Below are 14,022 nucleotides of genomic sequence, written 5' to 3' on the forward strand. Positions count from 1 at the left end.
TCTGTCTCTCTCTCTCTCTCACCCACACACACACACACACACACACACACACAGGAAGTCCTGTTTCTGAGGTTGCTGCTGCAGTGTGTTCCTACATTTTTGCCTTGATTTCTCATTAATGATGAGAAAATATTTCTAATAAATGGTCAAGTGATGAAGATCAGAAATCTCAGTCTAAGTTATAGATAGACACTTAATCTCCTCTCCCTAATTGCCTGGCTTTCCTGTAATAATGTATGAATGAACCATCGATACCTAACGTTGGTACAGCAGCAGCCTCTTCTAGTATTAGGTTCAAAGATGGTGTTTGGCCACCATGTACCAGTATAGCCTTCAGTCCTAGCTAATACACAGTCACTGCCCCCACCCTGCTACCTCTTCCCCAGTGCTGTGCTCCCCATCATCCTGGCCCTTCCTCTGGGACTTTCCTGGACTGCCGAATAGCTCAGCAACTAAAAGGTTAATGCCTGGAAAGGTAGTGAGTCTCCAGGAGCCTGCACTGCCCAGCGTTCCTTCTAACTGGTTGATGCACATGCTGTACCAATGTTTAAATGTTTTGCCAACATCACTCCTGGTTTTATTAGACATACAATCTTTTTTTCATTTATTTAATTTATTTTCAAATTTTATTCAGATTCTAGTTAACATATAGTACAATATTGGTTTCAGGAGTAGAATTCAATGATTCATCACTTGCATACAACACCCCGGCTTACCATAACTAGTGCCCTCCTAATACCCATCACCCATCTAGTCCAAAAAAACAAATAATCCAGATATGAAAAGGACAGAAGACATGAATAGAAAGTTTTCCAAAGAAGACCTCAGGATGGCTGACAGACACATGAAAAGATGCTCAACATCACTCATCATCAGGGAGATACAAACCAAAACCACGATGAGGTACCACCTCCCACCTGTCAGAATGGCTAACATTCACAATACAGAAAACAACAGGTGTTGGCAAGGATGTGGAGAAAGGGGAGCTCTCTTGCACTGTTGTTGGGAATGCAAACTGATACAGCCACTCTGGGGAATAGTATGGAAGTTCCTCAAAAAGTTAAAAATAGACTACCCTATGATCCAGAATTGCACTACTAGGTATTTAACCCAAAGGATACAAAAATGCAGATTCAAAGGGGTATGCACTCTGATGTTTAGAGCAGCATTGTCAACAATAGCCAAACTATATAAACAGCCCAAATGTCCATCAGCTGATGAAAGGGTAAAGAAAAGGTGGTATATATACACAATGGAATATCACTCAGCCTTCAGAAAGAATGAAATCTTGCCATTTGCAACAGCATGGATGGAGCTAGTGTGTATTATGGTAAGTGAGAGAAGTCAGAGAATGACAAATCCCGTATGATTTCACTCATATGTGGAATTTAAGAAACAAAATAGATGAACATATGGGATGGGGGTGGGGAGGGGAGAAAGAGGGAAACAAACCATGAAAGACTTGTAAACATCTGTTTTCCTTTTGTTTATATTGAGTCTAATTTTTGATATTGAGTACGTTGTTAATATTCTTATAAATGTATTAGGTTTCCTAAACTTGTGTTCCTCCCCCCAGTCTGTAATGTTATATCTGTTGTTCGGGCAATAAAATGTAAGAGTGGGTTTTGGTTTTTTGGTTTTTTGTTTTTCCTAATTAAACCACTTTATGGAAGAGGCCGTTGAAATTGGAAGACCTCCCAGTCTGTTGCATGGTCCCCTGCAGAGTGTATCCTGTGGTTTTCTTAGCTGCGGCCGTCCACCCTGAGGGAGCGAACGGTGGTGGCCACACACAGCACACGGTGCAGCGGGGTCACTGCGCAGCCTGGTGACGGCAGCCACGTTTTACAAGACCTGGCTCACGCCTTCAAGGAGCAGACTTAAACACTTGCCATGTTTCCAGAGGGCTCCTTTTGTTTCTCCTCTTGTGTGATTTTCTACATAATCAGTCATTTTTTGACCGCATGGCTGCTTTTGGTGGGTTTCGTAACCTATGTTGTGTACTCCTAGCCAGAAAGAGTTTTGAGCCAAACGTACTGTGGGAGTTGCCACCAGATGGTAACAACTTTCAATTGCTGTGTTCTGGAACTGTTAGACATTAACTGCTCAAAAGATAATCATTTTCCCTAGTGGTGACAGTTTAATGCTACCTGCATACAATGCACAAAGGAAGCAGAAATACATTTTGATGAAGAATTTATTTTCTAAAAGTATTTGTTGTGGGATATTGACTAAAATATTCATAGCTTCTAACTGTTGTTGATCATGAGATTGAGTTAACATCCGTGGTGGTAGATGTCCTCAGTATTTTTCCCCAAGCTTTCTAGCTTTGGTATAAATGATGAAATAAAAATATAATATGTAATATATGTAATAAGCTATATTAAATGCGAAAAACTTGCCCTATTCTGAGAAAAGAAGCAGGTTTTCATTTTGAAATGGTTTTCCTGTACTCTGTGTGTGTGCGTGTGCGTGTGTGTGTGTGTAGAGGAAATAACACCATTCTGCCTAACTTTAAACAAGGGATACCATACTTATTTTCCACTTTTGGAGAGGAGGGGTGTGAAGGAAAGATATATTTTAGGAAAATAAAAGCTACAAAAAGAAGTCCTGTACAATTAAACAAATTCATTTTATTCCCCCAACACAGTTGACCCACATTTGCCCATTATGGACATCACTTAATACTGTGAATGTCTTGATCTGTATTTTCTGTCCTGACACTTCATTTACTTATTTGATCTTTAGGTCGATTCCTATGGGACACCATTTTCTCATTTTTTCAGATGAGAAGGCTGAGGCTCTGTGTGGCCATCACCCCTTTTCATGCTGCCGTTGCAGAAACCAGGATTCCCCTATTTATGATGTAGCTTTTCTTTTAACTAGTAAAAATTTCACCTTGAAGTGTGGAGCAAAACATGGCCTTAAGATAAGAATATGGGGGGGGGGGGGGTCATTTGTTGCTGAAAAAAATCAAGCTATGCTTGAGGCCATTTACCTGAGCAAAAGGTGAAGACAAGTGGGCGGCACTCTGGGGTGTATGAATATTGGAAAGTTTGGCAGAAGAGCAAGGGTATGCAAAGGAGACTCAAAAAGGACGGGGCCATCTGCTGATGGGGATGTGCCAAGGACTCAGGACAGGTGGTTCCCAAAGGGTGGTCCCTGACCAGCCGCAGCAGCGTCAACCTGGGAACTTGGTAGAATGTAAACTCTCCCATCCTACCCAGACCTACTGAGTCAGGAACTCAGAAGGTGGGGCCCCATAGTTTGTGTTTTAACAAGCTTTTCAGATGATTTTGAGGCATGCTTACCTTTGAGAACCACTGGTTTTGCATAAACAATCTGCGTTGTCCAGAACGAGCAAAACGTGTGGAAGACCTTCTTGCACACATTCCACACAGAACAGCAGTTGGAATAAGATGACAAGGATGGCCAAATATAAACATGGGCGTGGCTCTCCAGTGGCGGGGGATCTTTACTGAGCACCTAATATGTATCTGGCCCTATCCTAGACCCTAGCAATAGAGTGGTGAACAAGACAGGCCTGCAGTGGCTCTCAGAGTTTGTTGTAGCAGGCAGTGGCATTAAAGAAATGATTACACGATTGATGCATTAATCAAAATGATGTTATTGGCCAAGCAGGGAATGCTCAGGGTACTAGAAGAACATATCTGTCATCTCAGGTCCACTGGGAAGCGGACTGTAAGATGGATTTAAAAGTGCAAGATTTTTTTTTTTTTTTTTTTTTAGAAGGAGGGGAAGAGATAACACCTGTCAAAGGTAATGGACAAGGAAGTAGGATAAAGCAGGAAAGTCTTAGAGTGGGATGTAGATTGGCAGTCTTGTTCAAATTAATGAGAAGCTGAAGAGCACAGTCCTTCCTTCAAAAGTCTTGTATTGGGCAAAAGTGGCCAGGCATCCAGCATCCCCACTGGAGCATCATTAGCTGGGGGCTGCCGGGAGGAATGTGGCATTGGCTGAAACACAGCAGTAGGTCCCCAACCCACTGAAGCTGAAGCTGTCAGCTAATGCCAGGTTCTTTCTTAATGGGGAATGCGTGCAGTGCGTGATTACAGAGGCTACTGTCCACTTCTTGCACCGGTGGATCCACTTCTCTGTGTCCGAGGAACTGCTCCTCCAAGGTTCTCTTCCTGAGTGAGCACTTAGGCCAGATGGACAAAGCACAGCCCCTCTAACTGGTATTGGTCTCAGGGCCACAACCGGTGCTCATCATCTCCCTCCTCCACGAGCCGTCTTACTGCCCTTGCTCGACACTCAGGTCTGCTGGTCTCGGTGGTTTACCTGGCGGTGTCATCCAAACCCTCCTTCCTGAGGGTGGCTGAGCCCCTGGTAACCATATCCTTGTTTTGCTGCAGCTGTCCATTTTTAGTCCCAACCGGGCATGAGAGTTCCAAGAGCAAGATCACCTGAGTTCCACATGCACTGCCCTCCTATGTATCTGCAGCCTTCCCTTCCCTTGATGATACGGGCAAGCTACCCTTGTCAGGATGGTGATTCCTTCTCTTGCCTTTTGTTCCCCAAATTCACAGGCAGGCAGCATAGCTTATAGTTCAGTGGGACCCTTGCTGTATCCTCCAGCAGGAGTATACCCTTTGGGGGACCAGGGCCTCTGGACATGCAGAGCTCAGAGTCGCAGGGGCAGCAATCACAAAGTCATCAGGTTATTGGGAGTAATAGTAAGTGGAGAAATTCCTGCTTCTACCCCTCGTTTCCCGTTCTTTCAGTGGGGATATAACACCATGTAGAAAACTCATGTGCCCTATACCTACCGCATCCCAAAAGATGGCCACACATTCTCCAAACTGTGCCTTTAGCCAGTCATTCCGTCATGCTCTCAGGCCAGCAGCTTCTAAATGGTGCACTATGACACAACTCATGGTCATTGGCCCATTCCCACTCTTCCTCTGCTGAGAAGTTGGTCCTTTGGTCACATGCTCTGTTGAGTAGATGCCTGTGAATCAGGCATTCTGTAAGTCCCTGTATGGTGGTGGTGGCTGAGGCTTTCAGGAAAGGAATAGCTCATACAAACTGAAAATGAGTGTTTGATTTATGAGAATAAACCATATGCCTTCCAGGAAGCTAGGAGCCCAGTTTCATCAATTTGCTACCAGGTAAGGATTGTGCTATATCAAAGTCTCAGTTAGTCTCTGCTGTTGGCAGGTTCAACATTCAGAAGAGGCAGTAACTAAATCAGCTTTGGCGATTGGAAGTCAATGCTACTGGGCGTTACATAGCCTCCTTCTCCCAACTATGGTTATTCTGCTCTTGGGCCCATAATGCCAGTAATCAGGTGGCTGGTGACAAAGCCTGGCTTGCATCAACTGGCTGGGCCATTTTTTCTGTGTGTCATTCCATGCCTGGATGCTGCTGGTGGGCATCACCATGTGACAGACAGATCACACTTCACACCAAATCCCATATGTCCATCTCCCTGCTCCGTACTTCCTTGTCTCAGAACTTTCAGTCTTTTATTCTCCCAGGGCCCTGACCATTACCACTGACCATGAGTCTCTGTATATCCTCACTCTGGGCCACTTTGTTTTCCAAACAAAGTACATGGCATAATGCACCATTCACAGTTCAACCCATTAGGAAAATATTCCCTAACCACTGTCTTTCAAAGCCAACCCTGACTGTGGCTACAGTGCACATATGATACAGCCACTGTCCCTTGTCACCTTGCAGCCACGAATCATGCCACCATAAAGAAGCGCAGGTGTTTTCTTTCTCCTTCAGCTAGACATAAGGGAACCCCTCCTTCGTGTGGCCACAAGTGAGTGAGGAAGGGGGACAGTTCCATTGTGGTAGGTGATTGGGGGTTCAGGCTAGCACCTGATGTGCCCTCTAGCCCGGCTCAGATTGATCTCTGATGTGCCACCCCATCTTAAGGATTGCTGTTGACCTGTTTGACTTACTGGGTGGTAGTTTTGACAGAATTCCGTTCATGGTGGGACATTCTGAATACTTAGTCCTTGGTGTCTCAAGTCAAAATGCTCCTTCTCCACGTGGGCCCCGTAGAACATCAGGAGCAACTTGCTTTACAAGGACATGTAACCCCTTACTGCAGGTTACCTGCCTGACTCTAGAACTCCAAGCGCCTGCGTGGTGATTTTCTCTCCAGTGTTGCCATGAATTCAATTCTTTTCCTCCAACACCTTAGGGTACATGTGGCCCTAGAATAATATGGGTAGCTGGACAACATGGCCTAAGCCAAACAGAGTTAGGAGTGCACGAAGTTTACTGGATGGTTAACACCATGAAAGATGAAGAGGGAAGGAAAAGGGTTGGACAGGGAAGCCTTTACCACAGGTCAATTCTGATACTCCTGAAAAGGAGGGAGAAGGTAAAATTAGACAAGAATAGAAAGTTGGTGGGAGGTGGGGAAGGGTGCAAGTGGTAATTGGTTGTGGGAAGAGTCTCTCCAGCCACACAATACTGTGTGTAAGGAGCATCAGCCTTGAGGCATAGAGTGCTTCCTAGCACCAAAGGCCACCACCTTGAGGCCGAAGTGGCCGATATTCAGAGATGTGAGGGTGGCAGGAGATGAGGTTGGTGAAGATGATAAAGGCCTCATCGGACCAAGAGTGGCAGGCCATGTCACCAAACTCCTCGCCTCTTCAAGGTGACATGAGTTGCTCCTGAGGATCCACCGCAGTAAATTAGTTGAGTGCCTAATGATCTCAAACATATCCTCTCAATCTTTGTTACTAATTGAGATCCAGCTCTATTATTTTTAATCCCTAAAAGTAGTCACACGTGGACTTTGACTTTCATCAATTAACATTGTTGAATAACTACATATATCTGAGCATTTCTCCTCTGGACTAAACACATGGTCAGTATGTAACACTGTTCTTAAAACTTTTGAAGGCACTGGTGAGTTAGCTTATGAATTAGGTGTTCAGTAGAAAGCATTTTTAGCGTGTACCTTTAATTCTCACTCCTGATGAGTTAACTTTTCCTTATTATTCTAGGCAGGGTAAGAACAATTCCTGTGGATAATTTTGTTTGCTGAATGGGCATTTACCAAGGCAGAGCTGTGTTCTTTCTCTGTAACGTTGCTGTATCAGTAATAGACCATGTGATAGAGGAAAGAAAGTGGACTTTGGAACCAGACAGACTTATGTGGCTTTGAGTTCTCCTTTCAGAAGTTCATCTTTGTATGATTTTAGGACAGTTATTTAATTAGGGGTGCCTGGATGGCTCAAATGGTTGAACATCAGACTTGGGCTTGGGTCATGATCTCACAGTTCGAGGGTTTGAGTGCCGTGTCAGTCTCTGTGCTGACAACTCAGAGCCCGGAGCCTGTTTCGGATTCTGTGTCTCCCTCTCTCTCTGCCCCGCCCCTGCTTATGCGCTGTCTGTCTGTCTCTCTGTCTCTGTCTCTCTCTCTCTCAAAAATAAATAAACATTAAAAAAAATTGTTTTTAAAGAACATTTAGTTAATTAAAAAAACAAAAAATTACTTGTTTGTAAAATGGGAATAATAAATGGTAGTTGTAAGGATGGATGATAATGAGTGTAAAGTACCTGGTACCTGGGAGCTGCTGACAGACACACACAGCAATGTGTTGATGGATGTCATCCGTTCACGTAAGACGATGTGAGTTCCAGTAGAGTGGCGCCTCACAGTGCCAGCAATGTACGAAATCACCTGATGACAATTAACTTTTGTGTGAGAAGTTCCTGTACTTTTTGTAGAAGCCTATGATATAATATTTGCTTTGTTAGAATATCAGGACATACGTTATTGACTTCTGTGATGTCATAGGTCGTCTGCATTTTTCAGTGTATGAGGTGACAGTCTCGTGGATGAAAATCATAATTGCTCAGAAATAAAAGACTTAATTATAAATGTGTGTATATTATTACATAACTGTATAATGTACTACGGTAATATAATTATTATCTAGTAACTATAAGAACAAGGTGTAATTTTTTTAAGTTTATTATTTATTTTGAGAGAGAGTGTGTGTGCGTGAGTGGGGGAGGGACAGAGAGAGAGGGAGAGAGAATTCCAAGCAGGCTCTGCACTGTCAGCACAGAGCCCGGTCGGGGGCTCAGACTCACACACCGTGAGATCATGACCTGAGCCAAAACCAAGAGTCGGATGCTTAACGGACTGAGCCACCCAGATGCTTCAAACAAGGTGTAATTTAAATGTTGTTTTACTTGAATTTTAAGAACAGCATACGTTATTCCTTTTTTATGTTAATATTGATCTCTGTGGCACCTTACTCTATGCTGAAATTACATATTTTACTGTAAAATTAAGTGTAGCAGAAGGTTTGCCACTACCGATTACGGTGAGTCGGTTGATTTTCCTTTGGATTTTGATAGCTTGACGTTGCTCAAGCAGCCAAAGCAAATGGTGAGTATGGTGAAGGATTGACTACATGTTCTAACCTTCCGGAACCTAAACCTCATCAACTGAAATAAAGAACAGGGGGGAAAAAGTACTACTTTAAATTGTAGCTGTCTTTTTTTTTTCCTCTTTCAGGATTTTGCGTATCATTTTACCGTGTTCGTCTTCTACTTTGGAGCCTTTTTACTGGAGGCAGCAGCCACATCCCTGCATGACCTGCATTGCAATGTGACCACGGCTGTGCAGCCACTCTTGAGTGATAACCAGTATAACATAAATGTAGCAGCCACAGTGAGTGTCGAGGAGTCCCGGTTACCAGCACCCACCCCTGCCCTGCGTTCGCTGTCATGGTCTCCCAGAAGCTCCTCAGGCAGCAGTAGTTTTCTCTAATAATAGCCGTTGGCATTAAACATATACTAGCTAAGTATCTATGTAATAACCTGCTGGGCAAAGTACTGCCGTTACCCCTCGTGTTGTAGACAATGACGTTGAAGCACAGAGGCTGACGTCTGTGTAAGATGACAGCCAGTCCGTGGTTGTGGCTGGCATGGTACAACCAAGTCTACTTTGTGAAAAGAGTTCCTTGTGCTTTTTACTTCCTGTAACTCCAGACGTGGTAATTCATCTTAATTATAATTGTAATTCCTTTCAATTCAGTGAATATTTATGGAGAGCCTAGCACGAGGTAGGTAATTTGCTGGGTTTTGGGGACAGGGATGAACAAGGTCCAGTTCCTGCCACTGGGGAAAGTCCCCGTGAGTGAGGGGGTGAATACGCCAGCCAGTACAATAGATGACAGATGAAATACATGCCGTGGAGAAATATTTTGATTTTTTTTATCTTCCTTAATTCATAATACTTAAGTGAGTTTGTTGTTTTGTGTTGATATGGGGAATTTGAAGACATATTATTTCTGTTTTTATAATCTTGAAAATGCCAGAAATCCAACTTACTCCCTAAAATGTGCCGATATTTAATATGACTATATAGCAAGTTAGTGACCCTCAAGTTTTACTGTTCTATGCAGACAGCACATGCAGACATCCCAGGACTCCCCATGTGGCCATTAAAATCTCTCTGGAGCAGCGCTGTCCAGCAGCACTTACTAAAATGGTAGAAATGTTCTGTGTGTGCACTATTTGATATAGTGGCCACTAATTAATCCAATTAATCCATTCATTTTAATTAATTTACACTTCAATTTGAACAGCCACATGTGGCTGTGGCCATCCTATTGGACAGCACAGGTCTAGAGTCTGGGTTTCAAAGGGGAGAGCTGTGATGATTCTAAGACCTCCTATCATCCCCCGGGTTCTCAAGCCTCTGTGACAATTTGTCAGAATTCATTGAGCAATCTCCAATGATTAGACTGATGATAGATTGCAACAGAAAGGAGCATGGCTCCAGCTTTGACAGGCTTATAGTTTAGATCAGTGTTTTTATACTTTCTTTTATAGGAAGTGAAACTGTCTCACGTAATGAAACCTTACTGAAAACCCAATGAATATAGAAGGCAAGAGCACAGATGCTCTAGTTGGATTGGGAGAAGACGTTCTTCCTTCTCTTGCCACCTCTGTCGGCTTCATCATCTCTGAGGCACTTTCGTGAGATCCTTATTACCAAAGACCACAGCTAGAAAGCCACTGGACTTTTAACAATTTTATGAAGTGAAGAAAAGTTCAGGGCCTTGGAGTTGACTTTTTTCCTACCAGGTGTCCTTCCTATTAGTCCTCAATTCTCACAGAATTTTCCTTTTCTACTTCCGTCCCCTCCTTTTTAGTGCTGCAGGCTGTCTTGGCACTACCTGCCAGATCCTTGTACTAGCACCAAATTGGTCTATTTATAGTTGCCTTAAGATCCTACTTTCATAAGAGTAGCAGGTGCTCAAGGACGTGATCCATGTCATTAATTTCTCACTAACGTTCCTTTGTCCCAGGAGCCCGGTTTTCAGTGTTGCCATGTTGTGATTCCATTGTGGCTGACGCTCTTCTGTGACTTTGTCCCTGTTATCCTTCCCTCTCTCTGTGCCTAAGTGAAACTGCCTTAGTAAACCTCTACATGCTTTCCTTCTGCATTACATAGCAGCTCATCCATATGTTCTCATAGAAGTAAACCTTTAGTTTCTGAGTTTTAATCATACCTAAATGTATGATTTGTTCTTTTGTAACACTATATTGAGTCCCTCACTTTATTTTTTATTTCAATATACCTGAGAGAGGAAAATTCATTTTTGTTAACAATAGATATCAACAGTGGTCATTCTCATTCAGTAGACCATGTCTAGATTAGAGATGCATCAGAGAGAGACAACCAGCAGAAGGCGGCTGGGGAGTTCTGCTGGGGAGAATAGCAGAATGGCAGTTAGAGAATGGTCACGTTCTGTAGGTGAATCCGATATCCCCTCTCAGAGCTGGAGTTTTCTGGTAAAGGATTGCTGCACTAAGTCATAATGTTTTATCACATTTAATTGCTTTGTCTTATACTTTTCTATGGATCGTGAATTCAAAAAGGATGAGGAGAATAGCTACTGTTTGTTTATATGCACCAAATGCACTGATGTACACGTAGCTGTTGCTAAAGAAATCCTTGTCAAATAGTAAGGACAGTAATTCAGAGTTCAGTGCGGATTTCAGAAGTATCTCCCATGCCCAATGAATCTGTTGATTCGTTTCTATGGGTTTTCTTTGTTTACTTCTAAAATCCCTTTCCACTGTCACCGGTAGGATTTTATACATCCTCCAGTTCTCATACTTGCACTTTTCTTGGCCATGAGATCACTGTATGAATAGACACCTCGCAGCGAATTTTTGAATACGGTGTTGAGAGTTTCATAAATACTTAACAAGTGAGTCCAGCATGTGAACAAACGTTAAAGCTAGGCCTGTCCATAAACCAAAACATTATTAGGGGCTAGAATGTTGAAAGGAAGGGTTAATGGTGTGAGGGGATTAGATGGTAGTACAATCATCAAAAAGATGAATGAATACAAACCATTTTCGTCAGTGTTGAAGTATCTTTAGGTACTTCAGTCTTCAGATAGTTGTTCCTTGGGATGAGTGGGTTTTTCTAAAATTAAAGTCAGTGTTATAAATCTGATGTGAGCTTTTGTTTCCTTTTTCTTAGATTTTTGCCTTTGTGACGACAGCCTGTTATGGTTGCAGTTTGGGTCTGGCGTTGCGAAGATGGCGACCGTGACACTCCTGAGAAACTAACAGTCTATGTGTTGGTTTCATTTGTCTACTTTACGTGTCTGATCAATTTGGATACCATTTTGTCCAAATGTAATAACATTCCAAAAGCAACTTGTTTATATAGAGAGAGCACCTAAGGACAAGTTTTGGTTCATTGCATGGATGGAATTTTAATTTTATTATGATGATAAACAGAGAAGTGGCCTTTAATTTTACAGCTGCCTCTTTCCTTTTTTAAGAAAATTTTCCCTTATATCCATAAAATATACTGATATTGTTCATGAAAAAGAGGTATATCTTTTGTTTGGTTATTGAGTCACCTAAACCTTAATTTTACTAGGTAACTAAAATTTCATAAAAAGAAAAAAGACACATTTTAAATAGTCTTCCCACTGAATTCTGTCTTTTTAGCGTAAAACAGAGATTGGCACCATTTTTCTGTAAAAGTCCAGATGGTAAATATTTTAGGCTTTGTGGGCCATACAGTCTGTGTTGCAGCGACTCAGCCTTGCTATTACTTCGTGAAAGCAGCCATAGACCACACATCAGTGAATGAGCACGCCTGGGTTCCAACAAAACTTTATTCGCAAAGACCGGCAGCAAGCTGGATTTGGCCTGTGGGCTTTGAGTTACGCTTTGCCGACCTCTGGTGTAAAACCTTAGTTCTATGTTATGTATTTTATTGAACTGATCCTGAAAGCTATAAAACTAGATAAGCCACATAATATTTAGCCTCATTATGCAATAATCATATCACCTTTGTGTTGATGGTCAAGTGCTTACCCTTGAGGTGGTGGATGGTTGCTCAAGCTAATTCAAGCAGAGTCTTGGATACAAGAAAAAGTAATTTATGAACTAAATCCTAGTGGCCTAATCTGACCAAGGGTCTCTTTAACAACTGAGCAAACCTGTCATCCGGCATCCTTCCAATGAGATCCCCAGAGACCCTTCACCACTCCTGGAACTGGTCTCTTCTACTTCTGTCTTACTTTGGATTTATTTATGCTTCAGAATACAGCTGTTTGTCCCTGTGCATGAACATGGGAATATTCATGTGTGGATATATGAGGCTCTACCAAATAGAACTCCCTGAAGAGTTAACTTTTTACTTCTCATTCTTTTACATTACTTTGGGTTAAATTTCAGTAGAATACTAAATATAACTTAAAGTTGTAACTTCTTATGTGTTTTAATAGTAGCCCCGACATTTATGTTGGTTTGCATTGGTGACAGATGTACAGAATCCATTTTAAAACAATAGCCATCATAAAAACTTGTCTCTGACTGAATTGCACAGAAAAGATTTGAATGCATCTGTTAGAGGTATCCTGGTTGTGGCCAGTGCCAAAATGGCTTGAATGGGAAAACAGGCAAGAGTTAGATTCCCACTCCCATGACACATCCAAGTGGGGTACTTTTGTCCTGCCCCAGGAGGGCTGCCTCCAGGAAAAGAAGCCTTTTGATAGTGCTAAATCTTCAGCCCTTTGCTTTTGTGGCTGAATCATTCCCTAAGAGTGCCATGTATAAGTTATGCTGGTAGATTTCATGGACGTAGAACAGTCTTGAATGAGTAACATGGTCAATGCTCAGTGATCAGATGCTGTTTATATAATCATCTCCAAAAAGAAGAATCTTCTTAGAGTTTGGTTTGTGATATAAAGACACGTTTCAATATGTGGCAAGAAGAAATCAGTCTTATGACCTGACTTCCATGTTTTTTCTAGCACCATACCACACACTTAAACCTGTATTATGAATTGTATATTACAAAGTCATAAATGTGCCATAAGGATATATAGTCCATGAAAGTTGGAATCGTTTAAAGTTAGTCTGCTAGATTTAGTTGTGAGATTTTATTTTTGTTTCCAAAGTATAACAGGTTCATGCTTGGTGGCATTAAATTAAATGATTTCATGAAATGGCTTTGGTGGCATTTTTGTAAATGGATTGCTTCTAGATCATTAAGAACCAAGCCTAAAACTCATCTGACTGTGAATAGTTATATTTGTAGATTAATCGTGTTCTGGGTTTGTGAATTGAGTGACAAAGCACTTGAACAAAAATTATGGTATTTGAGAATTCTTTATATATGCTGTAGAAATGAGAAAGTATTGGTTGGTTTTAAAATCTGGTAACTCCACGATGAAAAGAAATTTATTTTATAAGTGTTATGACTCTAATAAAGTATTCATTTGCTAATCTTTTTTGGTCATCTATTTTTTATACAATTCACTTTGAAACTCAGTTAAAGGTTTGATATAAACTTGACAGATTTGGAATTTCTAGACTCATACCATATAAAAATTCTGCTTTAAACCTTTCTATGTAAAAAATGGTCTCTCAGGGGGCGCCTGGGTGGCGCAGTCGGTTAAGCGTCCGACTTCAGCCAGGTCACGATCTCGCGGTCCGTGAGTTCGAGCCCCGCGTCAGGCTCTGGGCTGATGGCTC

The 14,022-nt window shown here is 42.0% G+C and overlaps 1 protein-coding gene across 1 annotated transcript in view; it reads left to right on the forward strand.

The window, feature by feature from the left end:
* The window catches only part of MAL2 (mal, T cell differentiation protein 2), a 28,918-nt gene extending 15,145 nt beyond the window's left edge, over positions 1–13,773 (forward strand). The window contains exons 3-4 of the mRNA XM_058698905.1: positions 8,519–8,674; positions 11,507–13,773. Of these exons, the coding sequence (XP_058554888.1) occupies positions 8,519–8,674; positions 11,507–11,578 (228 nt within the window). The 3' untranslated portion in view covers positions 11,579–13,773. The remainder of the gene's footprint in view (positions 1–8,518; positions 8,675–11,506) is intronic.
* The last annotated feature ends 249 nt before the right edge of the window (positions 13,774–14,022 follow it).

Source organism: Neofelis nebulosa, chromosome 14 (assembly GCF_028018385.1).
Source record: "Neofelis nebulosa isolate mNeoNeb1 chromosome 14, mNeoNeb1.pri, whole genome shotgun sequence".
NCBI classification, from domain to species: Eukaryota; Metazoa; Chordata; class Mammalia; order Carnivora; family Felidae; genus Neofelis; species Neofelis nebulosa.